This window comes from Marmota monax, unplaced genomic scaffold (assembly GCF_021218885.2).
Source record: "Marmota monax isolate L192 unplaced genomic scaffold, Marmota_monax_Labrador192_F-V1.1 WCK01_AAM20220418_F8-fsc00176, whole genome shotgun sequence".
Taxonomy (NCBI): domain Eukaryota; kingdom Metazoa; phylum Chordata; class Mammalia; order Rodentia; family Sciuridae; genus Marmota; species Marmota monax.
Genome location: NW_026694774.1, coordinates 1156209 through 1178059, shown reverse-complemented (window position 1 = coordinate 1178059; position 21851 = coordinate 1156209). Strand labels below are relative to the sequence as shown.

The 21851-nt window shown below is 34.3% G+C and overlaps 1 protein-coding gene across 1 annotated transcript in view; it reads right to left on the bottom strand.

Moving 5' to 3' along the window:
* Apool (apolipoprotein O like) overlaps positions 1-21607 on the bottom strand; it is an 82085-nt gene extending 60478 nt beyond the window's left edge. Inside the window, exon 1 of the mRNA XM_046425362.2 lies at positions 21508-21607. Within this exon, the coding sequence (XP_046281318.1) occupies positions 21508-21552 (45 nt within the window). The 5' untranslated portion in view covers positions 21553-21607. The remainder of the gene's footprint in view (positions 1-21507) is intronic.
* Positions 21608-21851: the final 244 nt, after the last annotated feature.

Here is a 21851-nt window from a genome sequence, read left to right as displayed (position 1 = left end):
ACTGTAGACATGTATGAAATTATCATACTATATCCCGTAAACACTTAAAATTCCAATAAAAAAGAAGGAAATCAGAGGCAAATTAGCATACTTACATCTTTTCAAGAGGAGGTTATTTCCTACAAAGCCTAAAACATTTACCATTGGCCCATTAAAGAAAAAAAAGCCAATTTCTGATTTGTAAAGTCAAGTAAGATTTTTTAAATTATCCAAGTTTGGGGTATTGTATAGACTTATGGGCTCACAGGGCTGCCATTAATCAAATATCATTAAAATTGAGCAGAGGTAATACAGTTTGATTTAAAACTATTTATAACTGCAAAATAATGATTTGTCAAGTCAAAATTATAAATGACTTGTTTAAGATCTATGAGAGATAAAAATTGGCTCTATCCAAAAAATAACTGGTCCTAGAAAAGAATTCTATCACACCAGAAATTTAAAAATAGCAAAGCTGAAGGTAAACACCATGTAATTCTCCCTCTCCCATAGGACTTATCCCTTTCAAGTGCGCTATAATCAAAATATGGTTGATTTTTGTTATTTGCAATACCTATATTCTATCAAGTAGCTATGAACCACTGCTTCTGTGGAAAATATAGGATAGCTTCTTTTGGCTAAATTTTCATAAACCAACCAATAGATAAATTTGTTTCATGTTTGTTTCTGTTTCAAGACACCTTATTGATATATTTTATTGATACATTAACATTGAACTCATGGCCAACAGCACTATAACTCATGTGTGAAGGAACCCAATCAACATATATATTTTCTCCATAAGGCATACCACAGCTTTCTTGCACTTAACACTGGGCAGGACTTCATACCTATGTTTGGAAGCCATATTAACTAGAAAATCACCAAAAAAAAAAAAAAAGGAAAAAAAAAAAGACCACTAAAAGGACACGTGTTCACAATATGACAGCTGAAACAAGAAGGGAGAGCATTGCCTTGTTGGACCTCAGCTAAAAACTTACAGTAGAGGACTCAAATAAAATGTTTTGCCACTTTGTACATGTCCATAAATAATCAATAAAGCCCCAAGAGTACTGATTTCAGAGTCACAATTATATTTTAGTGAGTAGGCAAATTCACAAATACATGATCAATAAATAATGTGGGATGACTGTAATTGATTTTTGTCAGTTACTTTAATTTCATATAACATTGCTTCCTTTAAGCTATATTAACAACTCATCACTTAAAGGCCTGGTAGGTATTCGTGGATTTTCTCTTCTTTACTAGTAGAACTGAAGTTTAAAGTTCTATAAGAATTTTTGTTACTTGATTTGTAACAATGAGTAATCTAAGAAATCTAAAATCAGTCATAATCATTAGTTGTTCTTTAAGATATATCATTGTGTAGCAAAATTATTTTATTATATCGAGTCTGATTACTAAAAAGAAAAATTAAAATTTAAAAAATAAACAATAAAAAACTAAAATGATAATGAAATAAACATACCACGAGGAGGCAATGACACACAACTAGCAACAATTCAAAATGAATTTGAAATCAAACACCTAATTGTCCATCCCCAATGGGCAGTCCAAATGGATAAAGAGAACAGCAAAAATAGAAAAAGCTTTCTATTTTAATAAGCATATTGTTAGCAATAGTGCTAGCATTTTATTATGAAACTGCTCTGTGTATTTGGAAGAATAGGATAAAATTATTTTTTATATTTTAAAGACTGTGATTTTCAGTATGTGAAACAGGACAGAAATGTATAAGATTGATGAAGTTAAAACACAAACTTGTAGTTCTAAATTTTCATCAGAATTATCAGTTGAAATCATGACAAAGGAAATATGGGAAACAGAGAACCTCATGAAAAGACTCCATGATTATCCAATAAGTACACTCAAAGTTCAGAAACTCTATAGGGCAAATGTTAAGACCTAAAGTATTCAGCAAATAGAGAGAGAGAAATGAGGTGAGAGATTTAATTTTAGTAAATTACAAAGTGTAGAAACTATTTGGTTCTGGGATCAAAAATAAACATTTAAATATTATGATATATTCAGACATATATGAACATTAATTGGATATTAATGGATATTTGGAATTAAGGAATCATTGCTAATTACTAGGTATCATAATTTTGTAGGTTTTTTTTGTAAGTGTTCCAATATGTTAAGACATACACATTGATATTTAACAGATAAAATATGTCTGGAAATTGCTTCAAAAGTATTCAGGCTTTACAGTATAGATGAAATAAGATTGGCCAAGATTCGATACTTCTTAAAGTTAACATAATATGTCATATTATATTTCATGTTGTTCTCTAAACTTTTATGTGAAAATGTGTGGAATCTTCCATAATAAAAATTTTAAGATTCTATGACATTTAAAGATACATCCCATTAAAATCTTACAACAGTAGTTTCAGTTAAAGGAATAAGGACAGGTTATCAGAAATACAGATAAATGGCAGAAGCAGAAGGAAGCACTCAAGTATTACAGACTTCAATATTCTACTGCGACTTTACTCTCAAGTACCAAAATAAAGTAGCTCACTGTTTACATTTCTTGTTTATACCTTTCTTTTTAAAAAATAGAGCCTTTTTATTTATTCTTTAATTACTGATATGCATTCGAATTGTTTCCAGTTTGCACAAAATGCTGTTGTAAACATTCCTTTACATGGTGAACACAAATAGGTATTTCCATTTGGTATATGTATAATCATATTTTGTTTTTGTTTATTGATTTTAGATATACATGATAGTAAGGTATATTTTGACATATTATACCTTCATGGAGTGCAACTTATTCCAATTTTGATCCCATTCTTTTAGATGTACATGAAGTGGAGTTAGACTGGTTGTGTATCCATATATAAGCATAGGAAAGTTATGTCCGATTTGATCTACCATCTTTCCTAATCCCATTTCCACTCCCTTCCATTCATCCCCCTTTGTCTAATCCTATGACTTTGTATACTTAACCTACCTACCCTCCCTTGTTATAGTTTAGCATCCACATATCAGAGAGAATATTTGGCCTCTGGTTTTTTGGGACTGGCTTATTTCACTTACCATGACAGTCTCTAGATCCATCCATTTACTGGCAAATGCCATAATCTCATTGTTCTTTATGGTTGAGTAATATTTCATTGTGTATATATACCACATTTTCTTTATCCAATCATTTATTGAAGGGCACCTAGCTTGGCTATTGTGAATTGAGCTGCTATAACTATTGATGTGGTTGCATCACTGTAGTGTGAGTTAACATACTATATAAAAGGAGTATAGTACTCCTTACTTTCTATTTTGGTATTTTATTTAGAGACAGGGTCTCTCTGAGTTACTTAGCACCTCATCGTTGCTGAGGCTGGCTTTAAACTCATGATCCTCCTGTCTCAGCCTCCCGAGCACCTGGGATTACAGACATGTGCCACCAAACCTGACTACTGACTTTCTATTCTTTCATTCCACAAACTTTATAAAGTACCTGGTTATTATATTAGGTGCTGGCATTATAAAGATGATTAAGATATGATTCATGTTCTCAGATTCATATTCTAATAGGACAGTACATAACACAAAAAACACCGGAGTGATAAGTGCTATGATATAGGTAGGCACAAGGTGCTTTCAGGACCACCAATCTAAACCAGGCCTTTACCATCTCCTTGGTAAAGTAGTGAAAAAAAGACAGATTTTAAAGTTAGATAGACCTTGATTCAAATTCTATCTCTACTATTTATGATATCGCTTTGAGCAAGTGATCAGATGGATGATCAATTTCCGCATGTGTAATATCACCTATCTCATAGCAACTAACACAGAGAAATAGCTCAATATATACTTGTTGTTACAATCATCACCATTACTTCATCCTCAGTCTCCTGGCCCAAGGCCACAACTCCAGTCTCATCTAATTCCAACAAAGTATAATTTCTACTGTCAAGTCAAGATAAACCTTGTCAATCAGATCACTACCCTAGCTTAAGAAAATGATTAAACACACTGATTAAAACCATTTTGTACTTTTTGGGTTCTGTCATTTATCTCAATCTATACATGTGGTCTTATTTCTCAACCCTTACATTTCAAAGATTACTCTTCTGTGTATGCATCATGTTATAATATTCTATAGGCTTATATCTCAAACAGAGATCTCTCATCTGATGTTTATTGATACAGTACAAAACACAGGATTATGAAATACGAATTATTTTAATTTACCAATGGTCACCTAAAGTCTACAAAAAATTATCAGAGAAATCATTTGTTGGCTTATTTGACATGAAAAATGCCAAATTATGAATTCATTCACAGCTTCCCTAGTCCAGAACTGACATCTTTGTTTGAAAAAAGACTTTGGAAGGACAGAAAATTCTTGTAAAAATGCTGCCTCTTATTAACTGAGCACATCACACTGCCCACAAAGCCAAGAGATGGTATGTATGTGTATGTGTGTGTGTGTGTGTGTATATATATATATATATATATATATATATATATATATATATATATATATATATCAATCATTTCACATTCATGGGACAAAAGCAAATCACACTACCAAACTTTTTTTAATAATATTTATTTTTAGCTTTAGGTGGACACAATATCTTTATTTTATTTTTATGTGGTGCTGAGGATCAAACCCAATGCCTCACGCATGCCAGGCAAGCGTGCTTCTACTTGAGCCATATCCCCAGCCCCATTATCAACCTTTTTAAGACAACATTTTTTAAGTTTTTTTGCTGGGTTCAACACCCATTTGGGCCCAATATATATTCATGTCTTCAGTTCTGGTTCAAAGATGGATGGAAATTAGAAGGTACTCTTGAAATGCAATTTTCCTCAAATGTAAAGCTCTGGTATTTAAAAGGCCAAAATTAAGTTGAACAAATAACTGTGTAGCTCACTGTGGCTGTATTATGAAATTATAGATCATTAATGGTAAACTATTTCAGGCACCAAGTATATTAATTAGGTTCTATTAAGGAAATTATTTTGCAATTAAAATTGTGACATAATTATTACTAACACCTAAAAATGTCAAAAATATATTTTAGATAAATAAAAATACAAGGAGAAGAAAAATTAAAATAAAAATACATGTAGGGAGTAGAGTTACACAAATAAACATCTAAAAATCATCCAGAAATGACACAATAGATTTGTATAATTCAACTACAATCAGTTTATGGTAATCAGGGTGAGACAAAAAATACTGTCAAAATCAGTAACTGGATGCCTTAAAAAAACACCTAATGCCCCCCCCCCCCATTTTTCTCCGTATATAACACACACTTTTATACATCTGTGCATTATATACAAGAAAAAATATTTACCTTGTGGAGTTGTAGGAGAAGAATATTAAAAGTATTCTATTTACTTGAAAATATAGTAAAACTCCAATAAGATGATTTTTCAAGCTGTCTTTGGTGAAAAATTTAAATGTTATAAATTTTTAAAATAGGATTAAAGGGCTGAGGATGTGGCTCAAGCGGTAGCGTGCTCGCCTGGCATGCGCGGGGTGCTGGATTCGATCCTTAGCACCTCATAAAAATAAAGATGTTATGTCCGCTGAAAACTAAAAAATAAATATTAAAAAATTATCTCTCTCTCTCTCTCTCTAAAAAAATAAAATAATAGGATTAAAGAAACTACACAGGGAAGTTGAATTGATCTTTCTAAAATAGTCCTTTGTTCTTCCACTACCTTCCCTATACCCTCTGACTCTAGCCAAATTAGTTTTCTTAGAACCTAAACGTTTCAAACATATTATCTGTTCAGTGCCTTCACTCAAATTTAATTTTCCCTATTAAAACAACCCCCCAATCCTGTACCTAAAAATACCTGTCACATAGTAGATAGTAGCACATTTACCTAAGTCCTGCCCTTTACTGAAAGTCTAGTTTACATTCCACTATATCACTCAAAGCCAACTCTGAAGTCATATTAATATTCTTTGTGTGATGTGTTAATCTGGTATTTAATTTTATATATATATATATATATATATATATATATATATATATATATATTTTACACAAATATACATGAATTTATAAATATATACAAATATATATACTTCAATATATGCGACCTATTTGCCACTAAAATGTAGAAGCAGTCTTTTATCTCTTCATATCCAAAGGACTTTGGAGGTCTAAGGATCTCAAACAAAGTGATTAAATAATCTCTGTTAAATAACAGTATAAATAGAGTCTAGTTAGTTTCTTTTTTAAAAATATTTTTTTAGTTGTAGATGGACACAATATCTTTATTTTTATGTGGCGCTGAGGATTGAACTCAGTGCTTCACAGGTGCGAGGAGGGGGCTCTACCACTGAGCTATAGCCTCAGCCCTCTAGTAACTTTCTTTATGTAACATTTATTAAATGCCTATGTGCCAAGCATTCATGGAGGCAAACAGCTAAGTGTCCTAAGGTTAATCTAAAATTCTAAAACTGATTCAGTGATTTAACCTTTTTGAAAATCTAATAAAAACTATGAACTATCTTCTCCCAAAATGTACTTACACTGAGAGTTTTGCATATGCTCACAGGCTCCTAGACTCTCTGAAACATCTGAGGTTCCAAAAAACTATTTTTAAATTTTATTTTATTTATTGTTGTTGTTGTTATTATCATCCTCATCAGTAGTAGTAGTAGTACCAGGGATTGAACCCAGGGGCACTTAACCACTGAGCCACATCCCCAGCCATTTTTTATATTTTATTTTGAGATATGGTCTCTCTAAGTTGCTCATGGCCTTGCCAAGTTGCTGAGACTGGCTTTGAACCTATGATTCTCCTGCCTCAGTCTCCCAAGCTGTTGGGATTACAGGCATGTACCACTGTGCCCAGATAAACTATAGGGTTTAAAGTAGTTTCAGAACATTCCTTGCCCAAATTTCAACTTTCTGAAGACCACTTCTAAGTGGCCAACAAGCCTGCCTGATTCTTTCAACTGAAAACAGCATTCTACTTTATATATGAAATGACAAAATCTCTTGGTGAAATCAACATGGTTATTATTATGTTGTATTAAATATACACTTAAAAATACTACCTTAGATCTAAATTGATGTACATTTAATAAGAATGGCCAATAATATTTTGATTAATGAATTTCCTAGGGAAAATTATTGATTTATATCATGATAGCTTAAGTCATTTTTTAAAAGGCCTTATTTTTGTGGAGTCCAAAATATCCAGTAGTGGAGGGAGGTGAAAATGTATGAAAAGAAGTTTCCATTCCAGTGTGGAACTTGTATTAGATGAGCTACTTACAGGGTATCATCACCCCAGAGCTATTTATAAACTCTGGATCACTGGATTTGGGTAAGGGACAGAGGAAATTTGTAGTCTGCCATCCTCGCTAAAGGAAAGTCAGCTTACCTATTATTAATTACTTTTTTTGTTCCTCCTTCTTACATCTTCCTTCCACTTTTTGTACTTTCTTCTTTCTCCCATCATTTAATTTTTCCCACAACCATTTGTTCCAATTGTTTTTTTTTAAATTTTTTTTAGTTGTATATGGACTAAATACCTTTATTTGTTTTTATGTGGTGCTAAGACTGAATCCAGTGCCTCACACCTGCGAGGCAAGTGCTGTACCACTGAGCTACAACACCAGCCCCCAAATAGTTTTTTAATCCTTATTTTACCTGTACTTTTTCTTTCTTTTTCCTAATAGCTGCTTTATCAGAAGAGGGAGGACTGTAACAAACTGTATATGGGCATAACTATACAACTAATGACGTTTTTAGACTTTTCTGAGTATCAAGTAAGGATAGGGGGAACAAAAATTTTTCTGAAAGATCAAGAATTGCTCTTGAATAACAATTGTTAAATTTAACAACAGATGTCGAAAGAGACTGGTTTTAAAAGTGTTGTATATGAAACATATCACCTTCTTAGTATGAGAATTTCAATCTCTGAATGCAGTGGAACCTTAAAGATCATCTGATGCTAAAATCCTTTCCAAAATATGCTAACAGTCTGTGACCTTTTTCAGTACCAGGAAGCTGTATCAATAGATCATCCCCCCCCCTCCTTTTTAAATATCTCTATGAAAAAGTTCTTCAGTAGAATGACCTGAAAAATGTCCATATAATTTTCACTGTTCTAGTTACACAACTTTGGGTCATACAGAGAAGGTCCAGCTTCTCTTCCACATGAAAACCCATATTGATCCTCTTTTCTGACTTCTGGGCTGCACTACTCTGTCTCCAAGACTATTTTCCAAGGATAATAAAGTTTCTGGTAATACCAAATGCCACTAAGCACATCTTCTGTTTTAAAAGAGATACTACTGTATTTTTTTCTGGCTGAAATTGGAAATAGTAAAAGGTATTATTGCTTCACTTTGGAGATATAGCCTAAGAGCTATTTCTTGACAGCAACATAAAAGTCTTACACAGGCTGCCCTGTTTTAGAGTAATCACCAATGAGTCACTAACACAGGACCTCTATAGATCAGCATGCTTATTTTCTTCAGAAAATAATGAGTAGGTGAATCATCTCTAAGAGAATAAACTATCATTAAATCTACAGGGAACAGCTGAGTCTTTCAGCCACAGTATTATTTATTATACTGGTACAGGAAAAGCTGATACTCTGTTGAAAGAAGATATTTTTAAAAAACCATACCTATATTTTCTTGCAAAACTCTTGGAAAAGACAGTGGTACAGAGGAACAAATAATCAAACTATAATAATCAAATTACAGAAATGTACCTGTACAATTTGGGCCTTTCACATCAGTATTTCAAACAGTCTATTTCAGAGAACTGAAATGCTGACATCAAACACAACCTATAGAAAAGCTATAGGAGTAAAATTTTCATCAAACTGTAAAGCCTTTTAGCATCTCAATTCTTGAAGCTTTGAGACTATATTAAGCCTTAATTTACACTGTTATCAGTTAGGCTTTTGTGCAAAGATCAAAGAAAATGGGACTCTCATTCATACTCTACTAGAATTTTACCTATTTCAATTTGGATTATTCTTAAGGAAACTGTTCTTAAGCCATGAAGACTATTTTACGCTTCACAGAATAGTTTTTGAGTAAACCATTTCTGCAGTAACACCTGCATTCAAATTTCTAGCTTAGTGCTTAAATGACAGAGAGAAAGGATAACATTTTATACATAAGGAGTATGAAAACCAAATAAATACAGTATATACCACAATTTAAAGATAATTTCTGTCATGAAAAATACCATTAAAAACTACTCAGTGTCTAAATGAAATTAGAATAATTTTAGAAAGAAATAAGGCTGTGAATAAATATTTAATACAAATTTATAATAATATGCAACAAATTTCTATTCTATTTGCTTGAGATTACTGATGGTCATTATTATGAGAAATAGGTTTTCAGTCTACTGGCATGAAGGATGTGAGGCTTAAAGAGGTCTGTAGATTAGTAATACTGAAATACCAGAGGTGCTGGGAATATGATGATTCTTCTACAACAGAATAACAACAACAGCTAGCAATTATTGAATAGCAATAACACAGTGCTATATACATTTGTATTACCTATTTAGTACATTCTAATTTAAAATCCTGGAAAAAAGTATTAATCTATTTTAATTATTCAGATAAAGCTGAAGTTTAGACATGTTAAGTAATGTGCCCAAAGTCTGTAGCCATTATATTATTGTAAAGCAGGGAAACTCTCACAGGAGTCCAAAAAGACATGTATATGATCATTCACAACAGCATTATTTATAGTAGAGAAATGATGGGGAAAATTTAAAAAATAATAGAGAAAATGATGGGTAAAGTGATCATAATATCCATTAACAGAAAAATAAATATAGCATATTTTTAAAATGGGATACCTAGCAGCAGTAAAAATGAATAAACAAGAGCTATACATGTAGACACGAATGAAAATCATGAACAATGCTGATAATAAGTAGCAGAAGAATATATGCAGCATAAATAAAACTTACATAAAAGCACACAAAAAAGTAGTATATAAAATTTAGAATATGCATACATATGGTAAAAGCCTATATACATGCATGGCAATGTTCAATACCAACGTCAGGAAAGTAGTTATGCAGTAGTTCAGGAAGCAAGAGGAACAGTCATGGTTAGAGGGGTACAAAAGAAGTTTCAACTGTGTTTTAAGTGTTCACTGTATTATTTTTAATATCCTTTTGTATGTCTGCTCCACTTTACATTAAATTTTTTAAAAAACATATATTATTTTGGATTTGTTTCAAGGGTTTCCCACTGCCCTGAAGTTAAATTCAAATTTATGTTAGCACTCTATAATCTTACCTTTTCTAATTCAATCTCAGCTTCTATCAGTAAACCCAAATTAACCTTTCTGATTTAGCCAGCCTAACAGCCTTAAATTCCTGGAATATATCATAACAATGTTCAACCCCAAGCCATATCTGACAAGCTAACTACTTCAATACTGATAAATTAAATGTCAGAATTCAAGGTTTATGAGGCCTTACTGTTTTATAATACATACATCTTTTCTCACTCGAATTGCTAAGTTTTTTTGGTATATATTATAGTATTAAAATGGACATGATTTTAAAACATCATCCCTTTCATAAGTTGATGTCCTCTTTAGAAACAAAACTTTGTTTCCTTAGAGCAAAAGTTATATTGTAAAATGTTTGCATCCTTACTGTACTTGTTATTTAACCAGTATCATTAAATTATTGAACAGAAGAAGCCTTTCATAGAGCTAGAATCTTTAGATAATTCAGTCTTAATACAATAAAGAATTCTTGCATATAAATGAATACCAGAGATAGCCAATTCAGGATAAATCAAACACTTATCTTAAAATAATATCAAAGATAAAATCCTAAAGAAGTAACTGTATGCCACTATTTGAAGCCAAACATTAGTGTAAATATTATATAAAATACAGTATAGATCGTAGTCAAATATTTCCTCTACTAGCATAAGTGGAGATTTTGGTATTGGAGTTTATTTTTGTTTTGAAAGATACCTCAACTGTTCAAAAGAAAAGCAAGTAAGAAGTACAATTTGGGGCTGATGCTGTGGCTCAGTGGTAGAGTGCTTACCTAGCATGTGTGAGGCACTGGGTTTGATTCTCAGCACCACATATAAATAAATGAATAAAATTAAGTTCCATACATCTAAAAATTAAAAAAAAAGAAGTACAATTTAACAACCCTTAGTTACAGCACAATTACAAAGAATACTCTCCTTTAGATACATTTTCTGACTTGTGTTTCTGAAAGCATGCTGTATTTTTCATTTCTGCACCCCTTTATGTAATGCATCTTTTTCTTGTGGATGTTTTCTAGACTTATTTTTTTTTTCCATCAGTTTGAACAAAATGTGTAGTGTGGAATAGGATATGTGTGTGTGTGTGTGTGTGTGTGTGTGATGTGTGTAGTATATTCTAGGTGGTTTTCTCTTTGCTTCTTACATCTGTGATTTGATGTATTTCATTATTTTTAGAAAATTGTAATTATTTGCTCTAATGTTTCTTCCTACAAATACATTATTTATTAATATGAAATAAATGCTCAAATTTTAAAACACTAGCAAAAGCCATTTTAAAAAGTAAACTATTCAAATGGAATTTTGAAAAAAAATAGGTATATTACACTTTAATATTATCCTGGTTTTAGAAATTAATATATTTTAAAATCTGTAATTACAGTAAACTTTCCTTCTAAATACATTTAAATACAAATATTCAAATCTAAATTCTATACTTGTTTATAGTGGCATCACAGAATGCACTCATTCATTCATTCAACAAATATTAGTGTCTGCTATATACTATATTTCCAAAGTCTGAGTTACAAAAGTGAATGAAACATGGTCTGTGTTTCTAAGGAACATCTCAGTTTATTCAGCAAGAAAAATATAAAAATATATGTAATATATAGTTCTAAGCAGCATAAAAGAGGTATGTACTGTGGTGACACAAAGAACGAATTGATCTATTCTACCTGCAGGGCAGAGATAGAGTATAGCCCCATTTTCAGGTTTTCCAGGGGCCAGTGAAGTGGTGCACGCCTGTAATCCCAGTGGCTTGGGAGGTTGAGGCAGGAGGATCACAAGTTCAAAGCCAGCCTCAGCAAAAGGCTGATTAAGCAACTCAGCAAGACCCTGTCTCTAAATAAAATACAAAATAGGGCTGGGGATGTGGCTCAGTGGTCGAGTGCCCATTCCTGAGTTCAATCTTTAGTAACCCCCCAAATTTTTTCCCAAACAACTGGAAAAATTTACCTACAAAGAATATGAGTGAGTCAATCTACAAAAGCCCAGAATAATTCAAGATTTTTGTGTGTGTGTGTGTGGTGCTGGGGATTGACCCCAGGGCCTTGTGCATGTGAGGCAAGCACTCTACCAACTGAGTTATATCATTAGCCCTCAAGATTTAAACATATTCTGAACTATTAATTTAATTCGTTATTCTTTAACAAAGCTATTACTTCTTATGGATGAGAGGTCTAAAGTTATTCAAAGTTTTAACTTATTCAACAAATACTTCCTAAACATTATGCTCTAGGCAGGTGATGTATTTAGGCATGTGGGATACAAATATAAAAAAAGGTTGCTCCTACTCTCAAGGATTACATAACCCTCTAGGGTGGGACTCAGACAAATATTACAAGAAAAGGATGCTAAAAAGACATGATGGAGGGGAGATGTGAGAAGTGAAGATGGCAGAGTGAGAAGCTCCTTGGCCATCTGGCCATTTGGGCCTTGGGTGGGGGCGAGGGCAGGCAGTAAGCCAATTGCTCTACTGGACCAGTCAAGAATACTTATCACACAGGACATCAAACAATTTCCTGATATTTAGGTGCTTTTATATTCACCTCAAAACAAAATTATGGACTCAGGACATGGCAGGTATTTCTGTTATCTTCTATAGAGGCTAGTCCTGCTTCTTTTATCTGGCCACTTTTCCTACTGAAATATGGACACTTTTATATACATTTCCTCAATGATTTGAAATGGAAAAGACTACTTTTCTTTTGTTCCCCCTTTCAGATTTAACACAGAAATCAGCCCTCAGGATGCAGTTATCCTGCTGACTTCTCCAGGAAGAAAAAAGAAACTGATATGAGTCTTCTGTTGCAATTATCAAGAATTATTGCTTCATTATCAAGAATTATTTTACAAGCTGAAGGCTGTTTAATGTGAAATAGATGATTAAATCATGAATTTTTTTTTTAATTCTTTGCCTTTTGCTACAAACAAGAAGACTAATAACTGACAAGTAAAGATGACTTCAAGGGTTTTTTTAAAAAATAAAGTCTTCCAGTTTTAGCCACTATTATGATAAGCACATTTGAGACAGCAGCAGTAAATTCCAAATATTTGTTGTAATTTGAAAATAAAGAGATGTTAGAAAGTTACATATATCTCTAAATTCTGGTTCATCTTGTGACATAGATTTACTGGACAGAAACAAAGATCCAGTTTTGCAGTTAAGCCTTTGATGTGATAAAAAGCATAAAGACAAAAACCAAGATTGATTTCATATATGATATACCTAAGAAGATCCTGTACAAATGCATATTTTTACATGTGTAAATCCACGTTTGGATTAAAGGAGGGATTGTTCTAGAGAAAGAGACTGTTTTTTTTATTTTTTTCAAGCCTTGGAACATTTACTATTTTAAATTTTTTCATTCTTCTGCGGAAGCACCAGATTGTATAGCAGCTAAATGCATGCTTACATTTAGTTGAAAGAATGGTAAAAAGCAAACAATCCAGTTTGAGTCCAGTGATGCAACCCTATTCACCTTCGTAAATGAGAGGCTGCTGTGTTACAGTTTTATTCATTCTGTTTTGTGGAGTCATAGAGGATATTATGTTTTCTATGTGGCCAAAGCTGAAAGAAAAGTAGCATGAGTAGTTTTTTTAGTTAAGAAGGTGTGATGTACCCTATAACATGACCTGCCTTCAACTTTATACATAGAGGAGTAGAAGAAAACATGGAAGTTTCCATATAACTTCTTTCTCCTAAGAAAAAGAAACAAAAATGTCTTATGTAGCACCATTTGACTTTTTTGGAATTTTACATTACATAGTTCCATTTTTTTATAAAGTCATAAATAACTCTTTTCCTTCAAACCAGATGGATACTTGGATTTATTTTTCTACAAGGTAGGTATAATGTTAAATTGAAAAGGCTGGGACTCATTAAATTTCCCCAGTTGGAACTGGATTTTCTCATTGGCAAATGGGTCTATCTCAGAAGCAATGTTCCAAATCCCATGGCTATTTCATTGTAGATTTAGAAGAAATTCAGGATCTGAAAAAAAACCTCAAATAAGTAAAATAGTTCCAATAAGAAGTGTTGATCTTGTGTTTGGTTCATTATAGATTGAGAAGAAATTCAGGATTTGAAAAAAACTCCAGAAATAGAGATCTTCCTTTTTACCCTTTAAAAGTTATATTATATGATAAACAGACTGTAGTGGAAAACTGTCCTTGCTTCCAAATAAACAGAATTATTATAAAAAAAAAAAAAGACAGACATGATGGAGGATTTCTACTTCTGAAAATATGCAGTCAATATATTTTTCCAATTCTTCCCATTCATTATAGCTCAAAACCCAGAACATTAGAGAGAAAACAAATTTATGTAGACACTGAAAATTGGAGGAAAGAAGATGGACCAGAAAGGGACCTCGATATCTGAGGAATGGTGTGGCAATGAAGTCCTAGGGTTTTGTTTCTTTCTTTTTTTTTTTTTTGTGGTGCCAGGGATTGAAGCCAGGGGTGCTTAACCACTAAGCCATATCCCCAACCCTTTTATTTTTTGTGACAGGGTCTCATTAAGTTTCTGAGGCTGACCTTGAATTTACAATCCTCGTGCCTTGGCTTCCCTCGTCGCTAAAAGGTCCCTGGGTTTCTATTTGTCTCATATATCTTGGGTTGGGTGCTGGAGAAGCCAATAACATTGAAATGGCAATCAGTGTTCACAAATACCCAAGAAAAAATCTATTCTTTATAGCCAAAAGACCAGGAAAGAAGCACCCTAGCAAGACTGAAAACTTCAACTCTACTATAGCCAGATACAACAGACAAAATTGAAAGCATACAGTCACCTCCACAAGCAAAGGTTGAGTGGAAAGCAGAGATATCCATCCTGGGAAGACTGAAACAAGGTATTCTAACACTCCCCATGAATCTAGGTTCATGTTAGAGAATTTAGAGAATCTGAGACTTTTATCTCTACAAGGCAGTAATGAGTCCTATCCCACAATATGTCAGTATAAACCATATAGGGGGCCTGGGCATCTATGAACTCTTAGTGGTAATGAAGCATTCTTCCAACTCCCCACTAGGGTACCAGAGAAGACTTAGTGGATAGTCAAAATTTTCACCACTATTGGTGGTAAAAAGCCTCCCACCCAGCCTTGTGTTATTAATGGAAGCCATGAGGGGAGCAGTAAGGAAATACCCCTACCCCTCCAAGCCAGGGTAGTAAGATCAGAGGCCTGCCAGTAGGCCTCTTAAACTCCATCCTTGTTCAGGTATGTCAATAGAGGTTGGAAGGAACCTTTGACTTATAAACTACTGGAATTAATAAGGCACTACTGTTCTTTTCTTTACCAGGAATCAGAAGTGTTGAATAAGATACAGAGCTCTATAACACAATACCCGAAACTTACAGGTATTAACTGAAAACTACACAGCATACCAAGAATGAGAAAGACTTCAATTTGAATGAATAAAAAAAGATGATAGACAGTTTCAGAGGTTTTAGTCTAAGTTTGCTTGGTCCTGCTGCTTTGGGTCTATAGTAGCCAAGTATATCATGGCTAGAGCTTGTGGAAAAGAAAGTCTGTCACCTCATAACAGACATAAAGACAAAAGAAAGGGGCCAAGGTCCCAATATATCCTTCAAGAGTACACCACACATGACCTACTTGGTCCATCTTGGCCCATCTCCTAAAAGTTTAACCACCTTTCAATAGCACCACAGGATGGCAACAAAGCACATGGGCTTTTAGAGGACATTTAGGATCCACACTATAGCACAAGCAGAGGGTATCTCTCTCCTTGTATTGCCTCGAGTTGGAGAAGGGATTTTGTAGGTGTTGTAAAACTGACCTTCCACCCTCTTAAATTTGTCTTAATTCACCTGGTTCCCAAAGCACTTATGAAGTTACTTTCATACATGGACAATTGTTTGAATTGATATATCTGTGGAAGGATAAACACTGGAGAGTCATATTCTGCCATCTTGCTGATGTCCAACTATAAGTTGAAGTTTGGATCACAGATGCTTCCTTAAGCTTCTTCAACCCCAAGAGCTGAACAAACCTTAGCCATTTCTTTTCTTTTCTTTTTTTTGTTTTGGTACAGGGGAATGAACTCAGGGGCACTCAACCACTGAACCACATCCCCAGCCCTATTTTGTAATTTATTTAGAGACATAGTCTCACTGAGTTGCTTAGCACCTCTCACTGCTGGGGCTGGCTTCGAACTCATGACCCTCCTGCTTCAGCCTCCCAAGCCACTGGGATTACAAGCATGCACCACTGGTAGCACCTTACCCTACAATTTAGATATGCTTTCATTTCCAAGATCTTCAGTACTTGAAAATTTCCCACTAAAATTAAATGCCATTTGCATCTCCCTTGTTCTTGGAGCTTGTTCATCTTTCTCGCTATGTCTGATAATCTCCTAGTACTCTAGGCCATCATTTCGATCCTTTTTCATTTGTATCTTTATTCAGTCTGGACAACAATTTGGATAAATTCCCCAGGTCATTTATTACTCCTACCTTGCCAACACTCAGCACTTGTGCATACCCATTTTCTCCTTTTGCTTTTTTGGGATTGCATAGTTCTGGAGAAAGTCACAACAGTAAAGATAACATCAGCTAGGCCCTCACTTCTATGCAAGTATTTTATTTGATGTCTACTGATGCCTTAATAAACTGCCTACAATGCCATATCCAAGCCTTTTCCATTCTTGAACTCCTAAAGACATGTTCTACTTTTTCTTTCTTAGATGAACTTACACTGGGAAGACACAGACATCCAACATGAGGTCTCCCATTTCCCTTCTCTGTTCTTTTAAATCTTTCTGTTATTTTCTTCACCTTTGATCTACCTATCCTGGCCTACAAAGCCAAGGATCCTTTTGGCCAGGGGTAATCTCTCCATCTGTCCTTTCAAATTTACCACCTCTTTATGAAATAAAGTTGAGTGCAGCTTCTAGATTTAGATCATACTACTTCAGATCTACTTCTACCACTTACTACTAAGGAAGTTACTTAACCATTTTAAGTTTTAGTTTCCATACCTGTTAAAATATTGGCAAACAGCATTCAAAAGCACATTAAAAAGTGCATCAGGATAAAGTGTTTTTCATTTTAGGGATGCAAGTTGGGTTCAACATGCAGAAACCAAATGTAATTCACCACATAACTAACTTTAGGAAAAGAATTACATGATTACCTCAATAGATACATAAAATATTAGAAAAATTACAGTACCCATTCATGATTACACAACAATAGAAAAACTTGGGATAGAAGTAACTTACATCAACATTGGAAAAGCTATATGTAACAAATTCAAGGCTAACATTATACTGAGTGGTCAAAAAACAAAATTATTTCTTCTAAAGAAAGCAACAAGACAAGGATTCCCACTTCCATCACTCCTACTCAACATATTCTTTGAAACTCTAGCTGGAGGAATCAGGCAAAAGAAAGACATTAAAGGGATAAAAATAGGAAAAGAGCTTAAATAATCCGTTTGCTGATGACATGATTCTCAATTTAGAAGAACCAAAAAAAAAAAAAAATCCACCAAAAGACTTCTAGAGCTCATAAATGAATTCTCCAAAGTAGGATATAAAATCAACACCCATAAATCAATTGTGTTCTTGTTTTCCAATGATGAATCTGCTGAAAGAAAAATTAGGAAAACTATCCCATTTACAATACCTCAAAAAATAAATTACTTGGGAATCAATCTAACAAAAGATGTGAAGAACCTCTACAATGAAAACTATAGAACTTTAAAGAAAGCAATTGAAGGAGACCTTACAAGGTGGATAGACCTCCCATGTTCTTAGATAGGCAGAATGAATATTATCAAAATGGCCATATTATCAAAAGCACTATGCAGATTCAATGCAATTCCCATCAATATTCCAATGACATTCTTCAAAGAACTAGAAAAGGCAATTATGAAATTCATGTGGATAAGTAAGAGAACCAGAATAGCCAATGCAATCCTTAGTGAGAAAAGTGAAGCAGTAAGGCTGGGTTGTGGTTCAGTGGTGGAGCACTTTCCTAGCTTATGTGAGGCACTGGGTTTGATCCTCAGCACCATATAAAAATAAATAAATAAAATAAAGGCATTGTGTGCATCTATAACTAAAAATATTTTTAAAAAAGTCAAGCAGGGTAATCAGAACACCAGACCCCAAATTACACTATAGAGCTACAGTAACAAAATCAGCATAGAATTGTCACCAAAACAGGCATGAAGACTAATGAAGACAATAGAGGACACAGAGACATGTAAGTACAGTTATCTGATACTAGGCAAAGGTTCCAAAAGCATATGTTGGAGAAAAGATAACCTTTTTAACAAATGGTGCTGGGAAAACTGGAAATCCATATGTAGAAGAATGAAATTTCACCCCTACCTCTCATCCTGCACAGAAGTTAATTCAAAATGGATCAAGGACATTAGACTAGAAACCCTGCACCTACTAGAAGAAAATGAAGGCCCAACACTTCGTTTGGGAGTGAAGTGTTGGGTAATGTATTGGAGAGGGTTGGGTTCCATGCTTTTGTGATAATGTCAAGGTATATTCTGGCATCGAATCATAACTAAAAAGATTTTTTTTAATTTTTTTTTTTTTTTTACAAATGTGACACCATTATTTTACTTAAAAAGGGGGCTAGGGCTGTAGCTCAGTGGCAGAGTGCTTGCCTAGCATGTGTGAGGCACTGGGTCCAATCCTTAGCACCACATAAAAATAAATAAAGGCATTCTGTCCATCTACAACTACCAAAAAAAAAAAAAAACTAAAGATGATAAGTAACAGTATATAATCAATGGGCCACTGTGAAATATAAATGAGAAAGTCACAGGAATGTGATTAGTGAAATATATACCTTATACTAAATGTTAAATAACATAATGGCAGTGATTAATGTTATTATCTTGCAATCTACACTAGCTCTTGGCACATTGTCCTCGTCTTCAAATTTGCAACAAGTCTCCTGTTTTTAACTATAAGACTCATCTGGAATTTGCTCCCCCATCCCAAATTTCTTTCCTTCCTTTAACCACTAAACTTCTCTAAATATACATTTTGTTTCCATAGAAAGCAGGGAGTAGCAGGAAGACTTTGAAGCCAAAAAACCTTGTGTTTGGGTCTGGCTCTTCCACTTATCAGCTATAAGACCTGCAACAAGCACTTTTCCTAAGCATCAGTTTTTCATCTTTAAAATGGGTTAATGACCCTTTCTTAGGGCCATCAAATAGATTAAACTGAAAATACATGTAAAGCAAATAGCCAAATTGGGTGCTAAATGAATACCATTTCTCCATCTCTTATCCTTTCTTTAACTTCCTACAATCTAGGATCTCTATTACTCTAATACCTTTTCATCTCACTTCAGCTCTTATTAGCATTATGACTTTGGCCATTTGACTACTCTAAACATTAGTTTTTCATCTGTAAAAAAAGACAAATCTCTACCACATAAAGTTGTCTTGAGAATAAATGAATTAACATATAAAGTGTTTTAGCACAGGGCCTGGTCATGAACTAATGATCAAATTGAAAGACTTTCTTTCTCTAGCTTTCACTAATAGAACACTTTTCTGATTTGCTCTGATAACCACTGACCATTCCTTCTGTCTCTGCACCTCCTCCATGAAGCCATTTTATATTCTACTCAAACTCTGTGTGAACTTTTTCTCCTTTGAACCTTAAGAGCACCTTGTACTTCTCTTGATGTAAGGTATTTCCCTTACTCTGAAATCATAGTCATTTGTACTATGTTGCATCTCCACTGCTTAGTCTCTTTTATTCTCTTTGCCAAGTACTTATTAAATCATGTATAACTTTTGAATATGCAATATAAACCTGACCTCTGCTGGCTATTGAGAATATAAAGACTAACATGCTATAACTATTGTCTGTAAGAAATTTTCGTTTAGGACAGTAGAAAAGACAGGTAAATAGTCTATTTTTGTAGTGTAAGAAATACTATGGCAGGAGTATGCTGAGAGTCTCTGAGAGCACAGAGAGGAAATATTTAAAGTATGCTGGGGAGAACAGAGACACTCTCTTATAAAAGGCATTTTGTGCATAGCAAATGGGGAGGCTGCTCACAAATATCTGTCAAATGAATACATGACCTATGAGTAGAAAGTAATTGGATGAGGATGGAAAAGGACACTTAAGGGCCAGCAGAAAAAAGGAGATAAAAATGACAAGGAGGGATGAAGCAAGTAGTTCAGTATTGAAAAAAAGGAAGTTTTCCAAATGTCTGGAGATGAAGCTGGAAAGTCAAGGCAGGGTGAGATATTCTAGACATAGGAGTGTGATTTGACCCCACAAGGCTGGTAAAAAAGTATCCATAAAGACTTTTTAGCAGAGAAGCATATTCAGATTTGCATTTTGGTAGAAGTACTCTGGCAGCACTGGGGAAAATGGATTCCACAAGAGCCAGACTAGAGGTAGAATTCAGTTAGGAGGATGTTGTGATAATTCAGATGAAGTATGAGTGCTAGAACTGCAGAAATGAAGTGAGAATGGTAAATCAGGATGGATACTAGGCTGACTTAAAAATCAGGTTCGGCTGAACTTAGTTATGTGTATTTGTATCTTCAAGTCTAGCAAAAATATTTTACACTGGAAATACGCTACGTAAATATTTGAAACCTTTATTGAAACCTTCTTAGGGAACTGCAGCCAGCTGTGTCACTTCCTGTGCTCGGATTCCTAAGTAAAAGCACTTTTCTCACTATAAAACTCAAAAGAAATAGATTTGTTATTAGAACACTGAGATTAACAACACCATGTATAAACTTGCACTCTGCCAGACTCTGGGGCATCTCTGTACTGGACTGTTTTATGTTTTAACCTCAAATAATATTTGAACAAACTCTACAGAGTCATGAGACTACGCTATGCGCGCCCAGACAACTGCCAAGGATTGTTTTCTCTTTATTGCAAGCAGCTCGTTGCCTGGCCAATTTCACCCAGCGGTCTCCCAGAATGTACCATGCTGCTGTATAAACTATCAACCACTGGGAACTAAGGAGAGTGCTGTGTCCAGGGCTGCGGAAACTCTGGAGAGGCAGGTGTCTTGAACTTTCAAATGTTAATGTTACCAAGTCTTTCACGCCCACGCCTCCACCCCGCTGCTTTCTGTGGGACTCCCTTCGGAAGTTAGAAGGAGACTTTCTAGAGTTACTAGAATGTTGCCGGCACTAAAAAAAGAAAAGAAAAAAAGGAAGAAAAAGTAAAAGGAAACTAAGCAAGTTTATTCTCACTCACCCTAACGACCGCCATCTCTAGGGCCCTCTCGGCTCCAGTTTTCATACGGAGAACGCAGAGGGACAAACCAGTTCAACTAGACTTCTCTCGCGAGAACCCCGCCCCTCTATGCCCTTTTCTAGCAGGCTCCCGCCCTTTCTCCGCCCTCAGACCAATGCTTTGGCAGCTGATGCAATTAGATTGTGACCTGTCTTTCAGAGGTAAGTTTTATCCTTGCAATTGACCACCCAGATCCCAAATAAAGCCTTTCAGAATTCTCCATAGCCCAGTTGAAAATTGTTTCCTTGAGTGCAGAACTTTTCGTTATTTTTGTTTTCAGGCATACATGAGTTTTTAGACATGAA